The 21904-nt window shown below is 41.9% G+C and overlaps 2 protein-coding genes, 1 long non-coding RNA gene, 5 other non-coding genes and 1 pseudogene across 10 annotated transcripts in view; 2 read left to right on the forward strand and 7 right to left on the reverse strand.

The window, feature by feature from the left end:
- LOC118394438 (lactosylceramide 1,3-N-acetyl-beta-D-glucosaminyltransferase A-like) overlaps positions 1 to 5635 on the forward strand; it is a 33421-nt gene extending 27786 nt beyond the window's left edge. For all 3 annotated transcript variants that reach the window (XM_035787633.2, XM_035787634.2, XM_035787632.2), the window contains exon 2: positions 3277 to 5635. In XM_035787633.2, the coding sequence (XP_035643526.1) occupies positions 3608 to 4759 (1152 nt within the window). In that variant the 5' untranslated portion in view covers positions 3277 to 3607 and the 3' untranslated portion in view covers positions 4760 to 5635. The remainder of the gene's footprint in view (positions 1 to 3276) is intronic.
- Positions 5636 to 11806: 6171 nt separating this feature from the next.
- Positions 11807 to 13567, reverse strand: LOC118394439 (eukaryotic initiation factor 4A-II-like; annotated as a pseudogene).
- LOC118395266 (small nucleolar RNA SNORA81) lies at positions 13262 to 13441 on the reverse strand. Its single transcript, XR_004827930.1, has one exon. It is a non-coding gene; the product is annotated as a small nucleolar RNA SNORA81 (small nucleolar RNA).
- A 6-nt stretch (positions 13568 to 13573) lies between the features above and the next one.
- LOC127906039 (uncharacterized) lies at positions 13574 to 17035 on the reverse strand. The gene is made up of 4 exons (XR_008065006.1): positions 16942 to 17035; positions 14785 to 14978; positions 14321 to 14489; positions 13574 to 13715 (listed from the first exon to the last, which is right to left on the reverse strand). It is a non-coding gene; the product is annotated as an uncharacterized LOC127906039 (long non-coding RNA).
- On the reverse strand, positions 13788 to 13968 carry LOC118395267 (small nucleolar RNA SNORA81). Its single transcript, XR_004827931.1, has one exon. It is a non-coding gene; the product is annotated as a small nucleolar RNA SNORA81 (small nucleolar RNA).
- On the reverse strand, positions 14567 to 14637 carry LOC118395269 (small nucleolar RNA SNORD2). The gene has a single exon (XR_004827933.1). It is a non-coding gene; the product is annotated as a small nucleolar RNA SNORD2 (small nucleolar RNA).
- On the reverse strand, positions 15064 to 15130 carry LOC118395270 (small nucleolar RNA SNORD2). The gene has a single exon (XR_004827934.1). It is a non-coding gene; the product is annotated as a small nucleolar RNA SNORD2 (small nucleolar RNA).
- LOC118395268 (small nucleolar RNA SNORD2) lies at positions 16056 to 16126 on the reverse strand. Its single transcript, XR_004827932.1, has one exon. It is a non-coding gene; the product is annotated as a small nucleolar RNA SNORD2 (small nucleolar RNA).
- A 1309-nt stretch (positions 17036 to 18344) lies between the features above and the next one.
- Positions 18345 to 21786, forward strand: LOC118394442 (DCN1-like protein 1). The gene is made up of 7 exons (XM_035787636.2): positions 18345 to 18495; positions 19328 to 19541; positions 19975 to 20143; positions 20387 to 20517; positions 20621 to 20703; positions 20798 to 20894; positions 21140 to 21786. The coding sequence occupies exons 1-7, from the start codon at positions 18493 to 18495 to the stop codon at positions 21214 to 21216; spliced, it is 774 nt and encodes a 257-aa protein (XP_035643529.1). The 5' UTR covers positions 18345 to 18492; the 3' UTR covers positions 21217 to 21786.
- The last annotated feature ends 118 nt before the right edge of the window (positions 21787 to 21904 follow it).

A 21904-nucleotide genomic window follows, 5' to 3' on the forward strand; every position in this document is an offset into this window, starting at 1 on the left:
AAAGGGGCTGAATAATTTTGCACGCCCAATTTTTCAGTTTTTGATTTGTTAAAAAAAGTTTGAAATATCCAATAAATGTCGTTCCACTTCATGATTGTGTCCCACTTGTTGTTGATTCTTCACAAAAAAATACAGTTTTATATCTTTATGTTTGAAGCCTGAAATGTGGCAAAAGGTCGCAAAGTTCAAGGGGGCCGAATACTTTCGCAAGGCACTGTATATCCAAAGTATAACGAGTCCTATATCGACATACCCTGAAAGGCCGCTCAGCAAGGAAGAAACCACTACTCCAAAACCGCCATAAAAAAGACAGACACATATTACAAACCAAACACACCTGTGAGGTAAAGCATATTTGACTTTCAACAGTCAACAAGAAAACTTGCAGAACAAATAGGCAGTTTTACTGGCAGTTGTCAATGATGAGACTTGAGAGGCGAGACACACCTTTGTCTTTGTTCGATGGACATGGTATCGTGGCCATGACACCATCGGCAGGAAAGACATTAAAGCCTTGTATTTACAATGGAGTACCTATGTGTCTGGGAAGTATACTTAAGCAATAAGGCTCGAGGGGGTGTGGTATATGGCCAACATACCACGGCTGTTGCGTCGTGCCTAAAACATCCATTAGCCGTGGTATATTGGCCATAAACTATAAACCCCGAGGTGCCTTATTGTTATTCTGAACTGGTTACCAACGTAATTATATAAAAAATTAAATGTTTAAAAATTAAAAATAAATGTTTTGTCATACCCATGGTATGCGGTCTGATATACCATGGCTGTCAGCCAATCAGCATTCAGGGCTCAAACCACCCAGTTTATAATCAGTGTCTTATGTCAGACACCAGTACACACACACACGTACATGAAGCAGAAATGAATACATCAAAGTAAGACAATACTGATATCCAGAGCCATCTATTTTAGCATGTCTCTAATTCTGTTGTGGTAAGCGGTGGTGAGTGGAGTAGTGTCACTGAATGTCCCTTTCCAGTTAACTCCAGATCTACTTGAATCAGACAATTTGCAGACGATTGTTTCTTGAACCATCGTCCTTTATGAGAAAATGACACTTAATTAGTAAACACAGATTCATGCAGGTGTGGACTTTACTGTAACACACAGACAGTCAATATTCTCAATAACACACGAGGGGGGTGTGTGGCTGGGGGAAGCTGAGGTTTAGACAAGACAGCAATACCTCATCTTACTCAGGCAAAGAGGGAGTCACAGGAAGAGATAAGGATGGAGAGAGGGAGACATGGAGAGAGGAGACAGAGATAGATATGAGATTCTGAGCAAGTGACCCTATTAGGCAGTGGGTAGCTAATGATAAAAGCTCTAGGGGGGGGGGCAGTGTGGTGATGTGCTGGGAGTCCCAGGCCCATCCATGATCCCCCTTGGTTTATACCCAGGCCAAACGGGCGGAAACAACCTATTCTCATCCCCGCTCTCTCACTGTCATTGTGCTCCCAGAGCTATCCTGATGCCCTCCATTGTGTGCCGAACGCTTTCCGCAGCTCTCAGGAGTTCCGATGGATCGTCGCCATAAACCCCTCTATTATGGCAGAACCCCCAGCACCACGTTTGCTGCGCTGGCTTTTACCATTCACCGGCCACATTTTGGACTTCTCAGCTAATGTCACACAAAGCCACACTAGGAAATCAGAGGAGAAGCACACAACAGAAGTACTTGTTTTTATGATATGAAACTGATTTAGTTTAAATGATAAGCCTATAGATTTAAAACAGGTGTAGAGGGATTGGGGTGACTGGAAGGGCAGCTTCTCCGAGGTGTGTGTGGGGCCTCAACTCATCTCACTTTAGTCTCTCGGTGGACCCACTCTCCCCAAGTAGAACCCCACCAGCCACTATATTTTAATGTATGTTTTAGTAATTTAGCTGACGCTCTTATACACAGCGACTTACAGGAGCAATTAGGGTTAAGTGTCTTTCTCAAGGGCACATTGACAGATTTTTCACCTAGTCGTGCCAGGGATTCGAACCAGCAACCTTTTAGTTTCTGCTCCAACACTCTCAACCGCTAGGCTACCTGACCACAAAACTCAGCGTGTGTCCGTAAATTCAATCTGGAGTGCCAGTGCGCTCTGGGCTTTGGGCTGATCCGAGCGTTCTGACCTCACATCAGCAGTCAAGCTAACTGGCTAACGTTGGCTAGCCACTTCCAGACACGAATGTGAGAACCTCACCGACCATTTTACTCACCCTATCAGAGCTGGTTAGGCTGCTTTCATGTTATCCAGAGCGTTGGTGACTAACTGTGCTGCTGGCAACAATTTAAGTGCGCTTTGTTTTGCTGAGGTTTACAGGCACTGGCCGTATTCAACAGGTGTTGAGCATTCGTAAATTCATCAGTTATTCTGCACTCTGACACAGTCAGACGAGAGTGCTCTGAAATCAGAGTACATTTAAAAACGCACATTTAACTGACAGTCTTCCTCCAATGTATGTACAATAACATAATCCAGAGATTTTCGGTACATTAGGAGAGGAGTTGGAGTTTAAAAGTGCGTCAAAGTACAAATAATTGCTAGATGTGTGTTCTGTTAAATGTTTGCTCAGCCCACATGCTCTATATATGCAATGTATACAATAACTATCTCCTGATATACCTGACCATATTGAAAACTCAATGCCACTCTTGGTAAATATAGTTTCAGAATACTCAAATCTCAGGATATAAAATTAACTTGGAAAACCCTAAAATAATGGCAATAGGAAAAACAAAACATTCATGATCTACAGCAATCCTTTAGTGGACCACAAAAAATATATAAAATACTGTGACAAACAAATAGAAATGTGTCTCATTACTCAACAATATGAAAGCAGATCTAATTAAATGGAAAATGGTACACAGTGGTTTAGATGGTGCAATGAGTCTTCACAATGACTGCTTGTTTTGTCACATCAACTGAAATTAGGCAAACTATTAGAATTTTATCAACTAGGAAATGGCAGAGCGATTTCTGCATATTGCATCTTTAAATAACAACATTGTATTAAGAACTTAATACATTCTAGTTAGAGTAATTACAGTGTAACTACACAGGTCGAAGAGCAGTCTAACGTAAACAGTTACCAGATGTTTAAGAACTCTATCACACCCAAAGGCAAAATTGTAAAATTCAGTTTTAGACTAGTTGATTGATCGGTTTGTCTGTTTTTCTCTAAGGAGGATTTTATTACACTTAACTCTCACCACATTGGGCCATTAGAGTAAAACGTGTACTCTCTGTTCCATTTCAGAGCAATGCTCGGCACCCTGGGGACGCTGGATGAGTCTGAGCAACTATGAGGACGGCTGTGTGTGAGTCAGTAACAACAGGAGTGTGAGTGACTTGCCGGACGGAGGCGATGGTTTCCGGGAGGCTCCTCATGTGATTTTCCCTGACACACCCATGCCTCCTGCTCCATGTGGGAAACCTAGGATGGAACACACACACTGCTATGCACAGTCACTGGGACAACTGCCTGTGCAGCCACTCTTTCACACACTCTGACACGCATCACCGCCGCCGCCACCGCTCAGACTTGACAGAGGTAGAACCCCGGAATTTTCCAGAACCAATTTTCCGGTATGTTTGTGAATCTTCGGCGAATCCGCAAGTGCCAGTGCTTGCAGCTAATGACCACGTGCCTGGTGCTGTCGGTGGTGATGGTGTGCTGGGATGGCAGCGTGGTGAGCCACATCAAGGCCTACTCCTACCGCTACCTGGTCAACCGTTACACCTTCATCAACAAGAGCTTCACCATCCCGCGGCAGGAGGCCCACATGTTCAGCAACCACCGCTACCTGCTCAACCACCCGTATAAGTGCTCAGGAGAGAAGAATGTTTTACTGCTGCTGCTAGTCAAGTCCTCCCCAGAGAACATTGAGAGACGGCGAGCCATACGGTCGACGTGGGGCAATGAGACCTACATCCACCAGACCCTGGGGGTGACGGTGAAGGTGGTTTTTGTGCTGGGCCTCCCCAAGCAGCAGGAAGCTGCCCATACTCAGAGGAGCCGAGGGGAAACCCAGGACAACCTTGTCCGTGAAGACCGCTTGAATGGCGACTTGGTCCAGCAGGACTTTGTGGACTCGTTCCACAACCTAACCCTCAAGCTTCTGCTACAGTTTCGGTGGGCGCACGCCTACTGCCCGCACGCCCGCTTCCTCATGACGTCTGATGATGACATTTTCGTGCACATGCCCAACCTGGTGCGCTACCTTCAGGACATAGACAGGAAGGGAGTTACAGACTTCTGGATCGGTCGCGTGCACAGAGGCGCGCCACCCATCCGCCAGAAGGAAAGCAAGTACTATGTCCCATACGAGATGTACCCGTGGTTGGCATACCCGGACTACACGGCAGGGGCGGGTTACGTTGTCTCTGGAGACGTGGCGAACAAAATCTACCAGGCTTCGTTGACCCTCAACGCCTCGCTGTACATCGACGATGTCTTCATGGGCATCTGCGCCAACGCCATGGGCGTGTTGCCGCAGGAGCATGTGTACTTCTCAGGTGAGGGCAAGGCGCCCTACCACCTGTGCATCTACGACAAGATGATGACGTCGCACGGCCACGTGGCCGACATATACGAACTCTGGAAAGCCGCCACGAATCCGGAGGTCAAACGGGTCACGTCAGGACTCTTTGGGAGGTTGTATTGCACAGCTGTGAAACTCACCCTTCTCTGTAGACCTTATTTCTTAAACAGCTACCCCTGCAAGGCAGCCTTGTTGTAGTACAGTAAACCTATGTACTGTGTTTGGTCCAAAATAGAGCGAGGGATAATTTTGTACCAAATTTTTCTTTCATCGGTCTCCCGTCATTTGAAAAGGATGAAGGAGGGAAGGCCTGTTTTTTTGTGTTGATGGAGGAAGATACTCATGAGTCAAATCTATTGCTGTAAATTTGGGTTTTACAGTGACCTATCTATATGGCTTTATAGTGACCGTCTATCTATATGGCCAGCAGTGGTCCAATTCTTGATATCTTTACGATGTATTGAAGAGTAGAGACTGAATGTGATGAATAAGGAGATGCTATCCAGAGATAAGGATGACAAATAGGATTCTAAGTGAATTTCCAAACCCACATCTCCTTCCATTAAACTAATTGAGAGAATGGCCTAAAATTCTGTTATTCTGTTGGTTATGATGCTGTGGTTTAAAACTAACTGTGGATGGACACAATTGGCTCATTGTCTGTCGTTTCACAGTAAGGTTTGCTAAAGTTAAAAGGAAGATACCAAGATACATTTCAAAACGTACCCAATGTCAAGGATGCATTTGAAACTGACAGCAAGCAAAAGAAGTCTTCAAAACTCTGCAGCCATAAGGTGGCAACTGTCTTAGGTGAAGCAGTACATTAATGTGTAGCATATGTTTGAGTTATTAGTGGTGACTAGTGACATACTGTGCCCGTGGTTGGCATACCCAGACTACATGACAGGGATGGGTTATCATGTGCGAGTGCCAAAAGTGTCTGTTACGAGGTGGAAAATTACACAGAGATTCAAAGTATTATGCATATCAGCTGATCTCTTATCATTAATGAACATTTAAATGAACATTAATGAATTGTTCTGTAAATTAAAGGAGGATGCAGGTGGGAAATATACAGCTTGTTTCAAGCAATTTCTTTGTATTACATTTGTAAACCCTAACCGAAGCATATAGGAAGCCTTTTCAACCTGTCGCAAAGCAAATAAGAAACAAACAATGAGGTGATATAGACTAACTGTGAAACAAATTCATCTCAGAGAAAGGTTGTTGAACCACAGATCATATCCAACCCCTTTCATGGGTTCTCTCTCTTCACCATAGCAACTGTATGTTGAGCAGCGGGTGGGGGAGTGGGTTAGATGAGTGACACACAAGCCTCACCACAAAGCTCTGGGTTATGTTCCTGTGGACATTCTGCATGATGGCTGTTGACATGAGTTCACTCTTGATTACAAGCCAGTGGATGTTCTTCCAGGATGTACGTCTGTAGAAATATGTAATATAATGAAACATAAGCCTGTAAATTAAATAATTGTAATCATTATAGCTGTGAACTATTGAGGGCAAGATGAGAATATTAAGCAAACAAATGCCTCATTGCCAGTGTCTATATACAAGAGTATGTGGACACCCCTTCAAATTAGTGGATTTGGCTATTTCCACCACACCCATTGCTGAAAGGTGTATAAAATTGAGCACACAGCCATGCAATCTCTATAGACAAACATTGGCAGTAGATTGGCATTACCGAGAGCTCAGTGACTTTCAACGTGGCACCGTCAGTTCGTCAAATTTCTATCCTGCTAGAGTGTTCAACTGTATGTGCCGTTGTTGTGAAGTGGGAACGTCTAGAAGCAACAACGGCTCAGCCGCAAAATGGTAAGCCATAAAAGCTCACAGAACAGGACCGTAGAGTGCTGAAACGCGTAAAAATCATCTGTCCTCGGTTGCAACACTCACTACCGAGTTCTAAATTACCTCTAGAAGCAACATGAACACAAGAACAGAGCTTCATGAAATGGGTTTCCGTGGCTGAGCAGCACACAAGCCTAAGATCACCATGAACAATGCCAAGCATCAGCTGGAATGGTGTAAAGCTCACCGCCATTGGGCTCTGGGCAGAGAACGCTACCTGCCCCAATGCATAGTGCCAACTGTAAAGTTTGGTGGAGCAGGAATAATGATCTGGGGCTGTTTTTCATGGTTTAGGCTAGGCCCCTTAGTTCCAATGAAGGGAAATCTTAACACTACAGCATACAATGACATTCTAGATCAGTGGTCACCAACCTTTTCTGAGTCAAGATCACTTTTGCAGTCAAAAAGCAAGCTGAGATCTACTGCTCAGATTCTCATTCCTACAAACAGTTGTGTAGGAATGAGGTTTTGGCAGTAGGCCGAATATATTATCACAGCATATTGACTATATGATGGCCTGCCAATATTGTTAATCAGACCATATTATATTTCAAAACTTGAGCTTTGATAACAAAATAGATCAGTTGGTTTACCATTGTGAAGCATGAATTGAAATAATTTGCTTTTTATTTTACTGGACTGATGGTACCTGCATCTGATGTTCAAGGAGGTCAAAAAGTCGGAGCTCTAGAAAGATGCCCGAGTTTCCGACTTGGAATGGCCGTTCAAAACTATTTTTCCTACCTCCTCTCACGGTCCCTGCTCTCTCCTTCCTTTCCTCTGGTGAGACTGACCAGAAAGAGGGGACACCGTCTTCCACCAAGTGGTTGTTAAATGGTTGTTAATTAATGTTGTTCCTATGACCAGATAATGTTAAATATTCCTTAATATTAAAATCAATATGACAAGCTGCTCATAATAATAAAACGCAGGGCTATCGTTACTTGGCTACTCATTCATTGCAGCTGCAGCATGAGAAGCGCGTTTTGTAATAGTGTTGAATAAAAACTGTGACAGTCCTGAATATAAACATGAGTTCACTCAGAAAAACAGCAGCTCTTTGCTGTATTCGTTGACAGTCTCTCTGTGGCCATGGTTTTAAAAGTTATTAAATCTGACATAGGCTAGTAGCCTACTAAACTTGGCTGTAGCCAGGATCATGGAAGCTCTGCAGCCACGGTGATTTGAGCTATCTGATTGGGCAGCACAATAGCACAGCATAGCACAGCACTCGATTTATTCACAGATGTGCCGGTCCACCGGGAAGGTGGAGTTTGTCTCATGGGAACACTTTGCATACCCGGTGCGCAGTACTTTTGAATCTAGTGCACCTACCGACAACAGCTCAACGAGATTTTTTAAAACGAGCGCAAGACTATCGTCTGTTGGTTTTTCTACAGAAATATTTGGTTATCGACTAGGAATGCCTTGAAGTGATCGACTGGCTGGCGACCACTGTTCTAGACGATTCTGTGCTTCCATCTTTTTGGGAACAGTTTGGGGAAGGCCCTTTCCTGTTTTAGCATGACAATGCCCCCATGCACAAAGCAAGTCCATACAGAAATGTTTTGTTGAGATCGGTGTGGAAAAACCTGCACAGAGCCCTGACCTCAACCCCATCGAACACCTTTGGGATGAATTGGAATGCTGACTGCGAGCCAGGCCTAATTGCCCACATCAGTGCCAAACCTGACTAATGCTCTTATGGCTGAATTGAAGCAAGTCCCAGCAGCAATGTTCCAATATCTAGTGGAAAGCCTTCCCAGAAGAGTGGAGGCTGTTATAGCAGCAAGGGTAGGGGGGACCAACTCCATATTAATGCCCAGGATTTTGGAATTAGATGTTTGAGGAGGTGTCCACATACTTTTTAGTGAGTGTATCAGCTTCAAATGTTTTTGTCTTTCCAGATCAGGCTGACTCAAAGATTTGTGGGGGAGAGTTGAAGAGCCATCTAGCCCATTGCTACAGCATGATGTCATGCATGCCTCAGAGACAGTAGCCTCAAAACTATAGCTCTATTGTTGTTGATGTAAAACTTTAAAAATTGGGACTGTTCTGTCTCCATAATGTCAGTTACAAATAGTTTTGAGGAAGTGCATTTCTGATCTGTTGCATAAGTAAGATAAGAATTGGTTGAATCGTTCAAAACCAAATAAATTGGTCAGTGCTATGAAGGATACTTGGGATGCCCCTATCCTAAACCCTATCCTTAACTTTAAAATGTCAAGTTCAATAGGGGAGAGATATCCCAAAATCACGGACCCCAAAAAAATCTGTTTTTTTGTTTGTTTTGGGCATATTTTCTCGTGGGCCTTTTTCCTATTTGTGTGTTTTCTTTGTATAATGGCGACTTGTTCTGAAAGAGGTGTGTAGGAATATCTTTGGGATTAGCCATTCTCCAAACATCTGGCCTGTTTCCAAGGCAACTGCACAACGAGAATAATTCACACAAATGATTAAGAGGGGCCCAAAACACGGTCCAACAACCTATCTCTCACAATACATAGCTACTACTGCAGTGCACATGTAGCTTTCATTTTGCCATTGAAAGGTCCTGTTCAGAGTGACACAACTACCCAAATATATTCAATTTTCTTGTTTTTATCACTTTTAAGATATTGTCAGAGCTTTACAAAGGTCAACCAGTTTTTCTCCAGCCCTTTGGAAGACTTGCTTCTCAATCCGAAAAACATTTAACAATGCAGCAGAACTGGTCCTTGTGGAATCAGCCAATCTCTATCCAAATGTCCAATTAGTTTATTTTTTCTTCTCTCTACCCTCCCAATGCGGTCCTGCCAGCATAATTGCATTGACTTCTGTGAACGTGGGAGTCAAAGAACAAAGTTCATGTGCTAAAAATACATGCATTTACCATATCATAGCCAATTACACATTCACTGAGGTGCTCAGTGCCCCTGAGGTTGACTATAATTATAACTAACCTGCCTGCCTCCAATGTACACAGAGGTACTGAGATATGGAGAATTTATACAAACATGCCTGAGTACGTATCCACCTAGCTAAATTCAACAGATTAAACTAAAGGCCATACAAACTTGCCTGCTTTATTGCTACAAACAGAAACAGTACTATTGTATTCTATACAGTGCTTTCAGAAAAGTATTTACACCCAAGACTTTTTCCACATTTTGTGCTATAAAGTGGGATTAAAATGGAATTGTCATCTGTGAACAATCTACACAAAATACCCTGTTATGTCAAAGTGGAAGAAAAATTAACATTTGTAAAAAAGTAATGAAAAATAAAACATGAATATATCTTTATTAGATAAGTATTCAACACCCTGAGTTAATACATGTTAGAATAACCTTTGACAGAAATGACACCTGTGAGTCTTTCTGGGTAAGTCTTCAAAAGCTTTCCACACCTGTATTGCGTAACATTTGCCGATTATTATTTTCAAAATTCTTCAAGCTCTGTCAAATTGGTTGTTGATCATTGCTAGACAACCATTTTCAGGTCCTACCATGAATAACTCCAGTGTAGGTTTGGCCTTGTGTTTTGTTATTGTCCTGCTGAAAGGTGAATTCATCCCCCAGTGTCTGGTGGAAAGCAGACTGAACCAGGTTTTCCTCTAGGATTTTGTCTGTGCTTAGCTCAATTCCATTTCTTATTTATCCAGAAAAGCTCCCGTCTTTCAACAATTACAAGATGCAGCCACCACTATACTTGAAAATACAAGAGTGTGGTACTCAGTAATGTGTTATATTGGATTTGCCCCAAACATAACAATTTGTATTACACTGTGCATTAGATCAGTGTTATGGAGTAACTACAATGTTGTTGATCCATCCTTAGTTCTCGTCACAGTCAAACTCTGTAGCTGTTTTAGTCGGCCTCATGGTGAAATCTCTGAGCAGTTTCCTTCCTCTCCGGGAACTGTTAGGAAGGATGCTTGTGTCTTTGTAGTGACTGGGTGTATTGATACACCATCCAAAGTGTATATTTTACCCATCTACTGTCTACAATGTATTGAGTGACATTTCAGCTTACAGGTATAGTCACTAATTTTCAACTGTGCCTTGTCCCAGTCTAATCCCCACATTTTATCACTCCAATCCTTTCTTTCCCAAACTGAGCAATCAGGGGAGAAGGGCCTTGGTCAGGATTGAACTCTTTGGCCTGAATACCAAGCATCACATCTGGAAGACACCAGGCACCATTCTTAAGGTGAAGCTTGGTGGTGGCAGCATCATGCTGTGGATATGTTTTTCAGCAGCAGGGACTGGAATACTAGTCAGGATCAAGGGAGATGAATGGAGCAAAGTACAGAGAGATCCTTGATGAAAACCTTCTCCAGAGTGCTCATGACCTCAGACTGGGGCGAAGGTTCACCTTCTAACAGGACAACGACTCTTAAGCACAGCCAAGATAACGCAGGAGTGCCTTTGGGAAAAGTCTCTAAACGTCCTTGAGTGGCCCAGCCAGAGCCCGGACTTAAACATCTCTGGAGACCTGAAAATAGCTGTGCCGCAACGCTCCCCATCCAACCTGACAGAGCTTGAGGGCTCTGTACCGGTACCCCCTGTATACAGCCCCGCTATTCTTATTTACTGCTGTTTCTTTACATACTGCTTTTTTAAATTACACCATTGGTTAAGGGCTTGTAAACAAGCATTTCATTGTAAGGTCTGTTGTAGTCGGCGCATGTGACAAATGAAATTTGATTTGCATAGAAAAATGACAAACTCCCAACAGGTTCCAAGCCTGTACCATCATACCCAAGCAGAAAGCCAGTCTCCAACTGACATAATTGGCAAACAAAGCATGGGTTTGGTGAGACTGCCAGATCAGAGGCAGTAGGGATGACCATAGATGATCTCTTGATAAGTGTGAATTAGACAATTTGCCTGGCCTGCTAAGCATTCAAAATGAAACTCATTGAGTGGCAGGGAAAATGTGTGGAGTAAAAATAAAACATCTTTAGGAATGATGGGAAGTTGGCAAAATACAAAAAGCAGATCCTAAAAAAACTGTAGTACTGTAAGTAACAAATTGTGGATAAAGTCAGCAGGTCTGAACATTGATGGCACTGTATACTGTAGCCAAGTGTACATTGTGTAGTAAGCTGCCATCTTTTGGTGCACAGCCTATATGTGCACCAACATTGTAAGAGTTTGTGTGCTCATATGCCCCCCTTACCCTACGGTTCTGACTTGGGGTACAGGTAGAATACTGACATTCAGAATTCCGGCACTGTACATTTCACAAGTGCTGAACAAATAGGTAAAATTGACATCCGGCCTAGCTCGCTCATGCCTTAATCAAAATTAACCATAGAGTCTCTTTTCCACTCCGTCCCCTTATGCCACAGTATGAACAATTGTCAGTAGAAAACACATTTTCAGCCATGTTTCATTTTGTTTTATTAAAAGGTAGTATACAAGGCTGATATAACTGTTACTGTCAGACAAGGCTCCGCTGATAACCAGGTGTAATAGTCGTAAAAATTCACCCCATTGTGAAAAGCTCTGCTGTTGTGTCCAAAGTTCGTGGGCACAAGTTTGTTTGTGGCTTTGCTGGCACACACAAAAAAGACTGTACATGCTAAAACCATCACAAGCCACAATGAGTCAGCCTGCAACGCCAATAGCCATTTTAATCAGCTGTGTAGCCCAGAGCATTGAAGTAGGTTAGCCCATCTTGAATCAGACTTGGTGGTCTCATGGACAGTTGATTCTAACCTGTCCATGAGACCACCATATCTTACAAATATCAGAAGTCTGATTCAAGATAAGCAAACTTACCTCAATGCTCAAATGAACACAATGAGTGTAAGACCGCTAGCAATTATTCATCCTCAACACCCAGGTTCAAATCAAGTCAGCCACATTCAAAAGGCATCTCATCCACTGTTGTATTGCGAAACGTCTTGATGTCCCGAAGAACACACTTCTCCTCCTCACAGTTTACAGCCACACCTTTCCTGCCAAAACAGCCACCACGACCAATTCTAGAGAAATGGGGGAGGAACAATCCTTAGGTCCAGGTCTGCTTTCCAAACACAATACTGAACAAGTCTACCATTTATATTTATGCAGAGACTGTACATACCTGCGAATATTATTCTCCCTCTTTGTAGGAAGGTGACCAAGGAACCTGCTGCACATCAATTCCGAGCCTGGACATCAAAGCAAAAAGATATTAAACTCAAGTAAGTGTAATCAGATTTACAAAACATTTGACTGTAAATGTAGTCTGACATTAAGTAACAGATTCCTACAGAGAGAGAAACCCGTGGTGGAGAACAGACATTTCATCTCCCAAAAGGTGTTACTGCTAAGCCATGAAAGGGCAGTTGCAGAGGAAAACCCATTTGGGATAACAAATACATGTAGCCATGTCAAGTCTCACATGACAGTTAGATGATAAGAGTGAGATTCTACCCTCACCAATAAGTCCGTAGCGATGAGTACTCTGCTGGAGCCAGACCTGAACTCCCTCGTGATGACATCCCTCTCCTTCTGGTCCATGCTGGAAAACAAAGTGTTATATTTCAACCTGCATTTTAAATTACAACCCCATGCCAAACACAACAGTAATTTTAAATGCATTATAATTCAGGGAGCAATGTGTCTGATGGTCTTACCAGAGCAGAGATCGTGAAGCCCCTTGAGTGCATCTTCTCGGTCAGCCAGCAGATCCTCCTGGTGTTGAGGAAGATGCCTGCCGGAGTGACTGTTGGCATCCCGTACAATGTGTCCAACTTCCACTCCTGGAATTAATGTGAGGGTAACAACTTATTTCACTTACCAGACTCACCTTACAACATACACCATTCATAAAATGGAAAATAACCAGAGATCTTGTAGCACAGAATCTTGAGACAAAGGACACTGGACATTAAGAAAGAGGTCCATCCCAGCCTCATTTCAACCCTGGCTTTACTGTCCTTCCTTGGTGTACCCATGCTTACATGACCGCAGGAGCCAAGCCCACAGGCTTCGCCCCCACAATTTTAGCAGGGTGCTTTAAAAAGAAGGGAAACGCTATACACAATGACTACAGACAGTAAATATTTACAAATGGCAGCAGCTAGTCTTCCTGCGGCCCTGCAACATTAAGGCAGGTATATACACGCGCACAAGAGTTATGTATTTTCTGAACGCTACCCACCTCTACATTGATGTAGAACTGCTTAATACCCTCTAGGGAAATTCCTTTTATTTCACCAGAATGCCAATGGGCTCTCACATGAACTTCTTGGTCACCTCCAGCACATCAGTAGGCATGGTGGCTGACAGGAGAGGAGGACCACCTGCGCAGCATTTAAAGAAACACCAGTAAAAATCACAACTGGAGGAAATGCACTAATCTTAAATCACAGATTAATTGTTGCACTGGGCCTCGAGACATGAGGTCAACGAACATTAAGAAAGAGGTTCGACCACAACTCTTTTCCGGCACAGTGCAAAATGCTCTCCTTCCACACAATACTCTGCTAGCATTATTGCCTAAACCAAGGGTTACCTGGATTCTGCAATTTTAGCACAGTTCTTTTATATGGAAGTGGGGGTGGCTGGGGATGAGACAAGCCCGTGTTGATTGCCTTGTGGCAACAAGGTTTAACTTCTATTTTCTACAGCAAGGCTCTAGAATTTAATCCAGAAATCAATATATATATATTTACAAGTAAAATGGGCACAACTTAAAATCTGCACCATGGTCAAGCCAAACTAAGACATCTGAAGCATATAAAGTAGACAACATATACATATATTTTCTGAATTTAACTCTGCATTTTTGTCTAAAAGCTTATAATCACACATTTCACAGTAATGTTGATCTATACCTGTTGTATTTGGTGCATGTGACAAATAGAATTTCATTTGAATACAAGCCAGTCAGATAGCAGATACTTACACTGATGAGTACTTACAGGAGTCACCTGTTAAGCATCAAACATCCAGCCTGGTGTTCATACCACTATGCAGGGGGACCCAGCCTGCAGTCTTTGCGGACATTAGTGCCCAACTTAAGCATGCCAGGACGCCCCCATGTAGTCCCCCAGAGCCAGAAGCCCCTTCTGGATCTAAGAAAACAGACAAAACAAAAACTTCATGGCGATTTGCTCTTGGCGCCAATGTATTATACAGGACAAACGGTCTTGAGTGATCAGTATAAGAGGTTGTCACCATTATCAGGTCTGTCCCGAAAGATGAAATGCCATCATTTCACTCGCTTGTTACAGAACAGAAATCCCTTGCTAAGTAGTCAGGCCAACTTTCAGATTAATGCAGTCATTGGATACAATAATCCCAAAAGAGATCATCACCTCCTTTAACCCAATTAGCTGATTTTGCATGAAGAATTATGGAAAAATATACCTTTTTAGTTGTAGATTGTCCAAATATTCTGCCCTCGGTCTGATAAACATGTACGTTAATCCAGACCTTAGGCACAGCATACCTGCTGAGCCAGCTCTGTGGTGGGGGCCAGCACCAGAGCCTGGGTCCAATTCTGCAGGATAGAGATGGAAAACATGGCAGTCTTGCCCGTGCTTGGGCGATGACATTGCAGCCTGTGAAGGGAAAAAGTAAAAGGGAAAAAGTCAAAGGGAATCAGGATCAGAACTTAAATCCCGCTTTGTCCGGTGACAATTGACTTAATGATCAGTAATAGTTCTCCATTGCTGTGTCAAGTCTCAAAAGATGGTATGGCATCTTGTCACTCAATAGACAAGAATTTAACTTGCAATGATACTAAACCAAAATAACACATGTTAAAACATTGGTCCCATGTTTCATGACCTGAAATAAGACGCCAGAAAATGTCATATGGACAACAAGATGTACTCAAATTTTGGGCATACATTTGTTTATATCCTCGTTTGTGAGCATTTCTACTTTCCCAAGATAAACATGAGAGTTGAGGCATATGAAGAAGCTAATTAAACAGCATGATAATTACACGTGCACCTTGTGCCAGGGACAATGAAATGCCACCAATGTGCAGTTGTCATAATGGCAGACATGCACAATTGGCATGCTGACTGAAAGGCTAGCTTAGTTAGCCGTGGTGCGCGCTAAATAGCGCTTCAATCGATGACGTCACTTGCCCTGAGACTTTGAAGTAGTGGTTCCCCTTGCTCTGCAAGGGCCGCTGCTTTTGTGGAGCAATGGGTAACGATGCTTCGTGGGTGACTGTGTGCCGAGAGTCCCTGGTTTGCGCCCGGGTAGAGGCGAGGGGACGGACTAAAGTTACACTGTCACCAGATAGTTCACCCATGGCTGCACCCCTGCACAGTCATGTGAGATCCATAGATTAGGGCCTAATGAATTTCTTTCAAATAAATTAACTGTAACCGAGTAAAATATTTGAAATTGTGACATACATAATATTTTTGTTCAGTGTATTTTTTGCTATCAACAAGCCATTGACTTGCATACCTTTGATACAAGGAACGATTGCCCTCTTGAATGGCTGATGGCTTCTGAAAACCACACTCATACCCTAAGGAGTCTCCTTCAGGGGCCATGTCTTCAAAATTAAGATTACTCTCGTTCCAGATGCTCTGCAATGAGAGTATTCTTTTCACACATTTCGATGAGAAATGTGAGATGCCATTGAGTTAACTGCAGGCTTACGCTTGAGGTTTGAGTGATCAGTATTAAAAGTTGTCACCATTATCAGGTCTGTCCCGAAAGATGAAATGCCATCATTTCACTCAACACTCCCCACAAAACTGAAATCCACTATAACAAGTGGTACGCAAAAAGAGTTGCGTCAGAGATGGAAAAATTTAGAAACCAAAAACACTTGATTAACTTAGTTATTGGGCGAGGGTTGAACCAATTACAGAAAAATCAAAGTCGCCACGTGGGAAGTTGGAAAATGTGTGATAAAGTAAAAATACAAAAAGTTCTCTACATAAGTTTCCGTAGCCGAAAGATGGGATAGCAATTTTTAACACAAAATTCTAAATTACTTGTTGCTTATCGAGTTTAGGCCTGTGCTGTCCAATTTCACCAACCGTGGTTGGGCACGTGTCTCGTACGGTAATCTGACTGACATGGCCCCGAAATTCGACAAGATAAATTTTCGCTCAAATTTAATTTCTTCTAAATGTGTATTTTAATCCAGCGGCCAGCCAACTCAGTGAATCGCAAGTTAAGGTTAGTTTAGCCGAGCAAGCTGGAACTAGGCCAAGGATGACACATTAACTTAGTAGTCACAGGTCTGATTCCATCAGTTAAATGTACAAATTATGTCTTGGTAACTACTATAGTTGACTGAATATTCTTTGCATACTAACGTTACACGCAACTACACGAGTCGGATATGAATTGCCATCTTCGCAGATAATTAAAGTAGCTAACATTAGCTAGATAACGTTAGCTAAGTGAATGCCAATGCGTCCGGCGTAACCCACCTAGTTCCCTCTGAATATATGCAAGATGCATGGAAAACGCATATCTATAAATACATGTCATTGTAATGTATTACAATAATTGTAAATGAAACAAGTTCCTTCTTTGTTTTACCTGTTGTAATCAGGAGAGTGGCGAGACATGATCCTTCTCCAACTTCAACATGCGACTGGAAAGATCTACGTGGAGGAGGACATGCGCTTTTATATAGCCGGACTATTTTCACTGAAATGTAAAAATTATATTTATTCGACAAGACTTTCTCAACACAACAACACAATATTTTTTAATATACAAACACTCGTGTTTTATGTGTTAATACTGTGAAGTTTCATTCTATAAAGATTTTTATTTTCAAGATTTAGACTATATTTTAGAACGGAATGATATTACAGCACAAATTGCATGTGCTTCGGTTGCTACGGCGTCCTCATCATGTCAAAATTCTGGGAATGGAAAATGTAATGGTAGGTGCTTTCTGGATTCCTGGGGACGTCCCTACCCTAAATCCTAACCCTAATCCCAACCTTAACTCCTACCCTAACCTTAACCCTTACCTAACCCTAACCTTAACCATTTTAAATGTAATGTAAATGTAAATGTAAATGTAAATGTCACCTTCAATGGGGTAGGGACGCTCCAAGGACCTGGGATAGCAAGGATCCAGGAATACCTTTGCCAAGACAACATACTGTATCAGCTTTAGGAAATAATTTCTTACCTCAAGCAGACTCCTATTTTTCTCATGTCAAAATGCCCTGTTTTACCACTCATACATTTGGAATGTTTTGGATTATTATCAAATTAGTTATAGCTGTCCCGGCCCTAGCCCCATGTCAAAAATACAAAACTGAGGCTTGAATGCAAAATAAAGATGTTTATTAAAACATCATTAGTGGCCAAAAAAATCATAGTGCAAGAAAGTGCATAAATAAAAAACACACAGCAAACTCAGCAAACTCTCTGTTTGCGGTTCATTGTGATCATTACTGCATCATTTAATGAGACTCAATGGAGAACATGGAGTACATTACAAAAAAATATGTAATTGGTTGGCATTGATTCCAGTGTTTGTGTAATGAGTGGTATAGATAGATCATTATTATACAATATATATTTTGGTGATAGCACACTGCAATATCATGGGAACAGAATACTAATTACAATTGTAGCTATATTAATAATACCTTTGAGAGATGTTGTAATATATGCAATTTACATATTCTGTATTTTATTCTTATGGTTGGGGCTGGTAAAGAGTTATTGTGTGTCTGTCTATCTGTTCAGTTTGAAATATAAGAATCTGGTATCCAGGCAGGATTAATGTTTTTGGGTGGTATCTGATCTAGTAAATTATATGTCGGGTATACTTGCATGGCATTTCTGCCCCACCCACAAATAGTGTCCACCACCAACCAACCATTATGTCAATGGTTAAGATACACTAACCAACCATTAAGTCAAATAAGATACACTATGCTATACAGTCTGTCAACCATAGTCCGTAGACATGCATACGGACCATGTCTGACTATACATATAGCGACCTGGAAAAGTGATATGTAGCTACACCAACATGACAGGCATCAAACTGCGCATGAGCGGAAAAAGGTGGAAGAGAGCGAGGCAGCTGGATGGGAAAAAGGGAGTCGGGCAATTACAAACATGGTGAAGAATACGTCTATTTATCTCTTTTTTTAATGTTTATTTTAGGTTATGCCATACACCATTGATCAAATGAACACCCTAAACACTGAATTTAAACATACTTGTTTAAAAGGTTATCTGTTAGCGTTGCAAAGGTAACGCTAGCTAGTTGTTAGCTATTTAGCTTTTCAGCAACTCGACTGTATTTTGTTTCATTGTCATTGAACAACCTAGGTGGCTTGTCAATACTGCAGCATAGGTAGGTTGTCAGACAGTTCTAGTCAACAACAGATACTAGACAGTAAGTCTAGCTATCTAAAGATTAAAACGTTGCTAAAGAAGCCGGCCAATCTCGGCTAGCTGGTCGTTCAAATGAACATTATGCGCCGTCGCGGATCATAGCTTTGACTAGGCCTGTTTGTTTTGCCTATGAACGCTGTGGATATTGGATAGAATGTGTGAATGTCACAATAACTTAATTGTTGTGCTCACTTATGTCATGCCAATACTTTTCTGCATCCAAACCGTTCATGTATAGTCGATTAAGCAGTTTTGCGTTGTTGCCTTGATACCTAGAGGAAAGTCATTAGGCTCAGTAGCTTCCCAAAACGACTTCCGTAGCTACAAGCCAGTTATTATAACATGCATCCAAGATCATGCTTATTGCTTGGCAAGATGACACCAGAATAAGTGTGCAATGCATGTATTGTCAGGTTTGCAGACTCAAGAGTGTTGCCAGGGATGGAATTTCTACCCAAGGCTATACCGTTTTGAAAGCTCACAATTCTGAGCATGAGGAGAGCTACATTTCTGTCATTGTGTTTGTTCTGTAAACGTCTGTGTTGTTCCCCAGAACAAGCTGAAGTCCTCACAGAAGGATAAAGTTCGACAGTTCATGATCTTCACACAATCAAATGAGAAGACGGCATTGACCTGTCTGTCACAGAATGACTGGAAACTAGATGTCTCCACAGACAACTTTTTCCAAAATCCAGACCTCTACCATCCGAATCTAAAGGGAGTGTTGGACAAGAAAAGGTTAGAACAACTCTACAACAGATACAGAGGTAAGTGTCATCTTTCTTTTCACATCTCTGTCTATGCTGGCTGTACTATAATAATATATGCCATTTAGCAGACCCTTTAATCCATCGTGACTTGGTCATGCGTGCATACATTTTTAAGTATGGGTGGTCCCATCGAACCCACTATCCTGGCATTGCAAGCACCAGGCTCTACCAACTGAGCTACAGAGGGCTTGTCACAAGGGCACAAGATATTACTATGGTACTGTAAGTAAAAACAATAGCAGTATAACTGACTGTAAAAATAAAAACTGCCATAGGACCATGCATAATGTCAAAACACAACTTACCTTTGACCACCAAAATCAAATAAAAATGGATATCATCAAATAAATTCATATATTTGTCAGTCAAGTTGCTCAAACGTGGCAAAGTATTAATTAAACACCTTATTTTTTCCTTATCCTTCACTCAGACCCACAAGATGACAACAAGATTGGAATAGATGGCATCCAGCAGTTCTGTGATGACCTGGGCCTGGACCCGGCCAGTATTAGTGTGCTCTTCATCGCCTGGAAGTTCCGGGCTGCAACACAGTGCGAGTTCTCCAGACAGGAGTTCATGGATGGGATGGCAGAACAAGGGTGAGGATGGCCTTTAAAGAGAGAGAGGTTTCACTTAATTTCTGGGGCATATTTAATTGACAACAAGTGTGTGTGTTTTGTGTTAATTCATTTCATCATGTAATTATAGAGGAAATTGTTTGTTGTCGTCCATCAGCCACTGAGTTGTGTAACAGAATGTAGGCTAAGCTCTTCTTTCTCCACATCAGATAGGATAACCCTTAAACTTGTACTTGGTGCTAAAGCTTATTTTGTTCTCCTCAGGTGTGACAGTATAGAGAAACTAAAAGCCCAACTACCAAAAATGGAGCAAGAGTTAAAAGACCATGGGAAATTTAAGGACTTTTACCAGTTTACATTTAACTTTGCAAAGAATCCTGGCCAGAAAGGTTTGGGTAAGCAATACATTTTGACATTCCTGATCTATTTTCATAGTCTACTCTGCTCATTGGACTTGGATTTCTCTCAGACATGTCCTCATTGTTGTGCATTTTCTAGACTTAGAAATGGCAATTGCGTATTGGAATTTAGTACTGGCTGGAAGATTCAAATTCCTGGACCTGTGGAACACATTTTTAGTGGTAAGTTATTTTCTCTTTATTGAATTGAGTATACTTTATTGATCCTTGTTTCTTTTAATGCACATTTTTATTTTTTATTCTTCTTTCCCCGCAGGAGCACCATAAACGATCAATCCCTAAGGACACCTGGAACCTCTTGTTAGACTTCAGCACAATGATAACTGATGACATGTCCAATTACGACGAGGAAGGTTTGTGTTTTTGTGTACTAAGGCTGAACTATAGCAACCCATTGCCTCAGGTCAGGTGCATGACAATGTAATCAGTTGTGAATGGAATAATATGGAGCCAGCCCAATTGTTGCCTTTCCCAACAACCACCAGAGTTGAAAAGTATTTTTTCTTGCTTAACCCCGTATCTGTTGTGCTTCCTTTTAGAGAAAGCAAGTTGAATTTTATGCATGAAACATCTGTCATTTTTGTCTCCTTCCTCCAAGGAGCATGGCCAGTTCTCATTGACGATTTTGTGGAGTTTGCACGACTGCACATTGGGACCAAAAGCACCGCTGTCTAGGGACCGCCCAAACTCGGAGGAACGTCCATACGTTTTGTTTATACAAAAAACACACAACCGAGGCGGAGAAACGGAGCACAAGGGGACTGCACTGAGCTGAGATCTATGTTGCCTTTTCCAACCCTCAGGACTGAGATGTTTTACACAACAGACAATATAAAAGGCATATCTCCTCGTCGGTCGTCTTGTGGTGGTTTGGGATTTTATCTTTAGTATGGGGCTTTTTTCGTGTCAACTCTAGCCAACTGGAGAGGAGTCGCCATCCTGGACCTTACAGTTCCTGTCCCAGTGTTTAGTTGACACAGTCGAGGTTCACGTGAAGCAAACCGACACCCCGAAAAGACAAATACAATTGTATCGTATTCTAAACACGATGGTCCGTGAGGGAATGTCTTTCTTTAAATATTAAATTTAATTTTAATACTTTGTGCATTCCTGCTATGAATATGAATTTTGTTTTGAGACTTGTGTGACGGAACAGTACAAAAACATTTGATTGTAATTTTTGTTTGTTTTAATCATAATGCTATTCCAGTACAAATGTATAAGGTAATAAATGTTTCAATTTTATATTTCTTTGATGTGTGTTGATAATGTTGATGCACTCTTGTTTGTCATATTTCTCTCTGCCAAAGCTGATACCTGAAACCTGCATATGAACTTGTATGTCTTATGTTAAAAGGATGTA

The sequence above is a fragment of the Oncorhynchus keta genome, chromosome 15 (genome assembly GCF_023373465.1).
Source record: "Oncorhynchus keta strain PuntledgeMale-10-30-2019 chromosome 15, Oket_V2, whole genome shotgun sequence".
Lineage (NCBI taxonomy): Eukaryota > Metazoa > Chordata > Actinopteri > Salmoniformes > Salmonidae > Oncorhynchus > Oncorhynchus keta.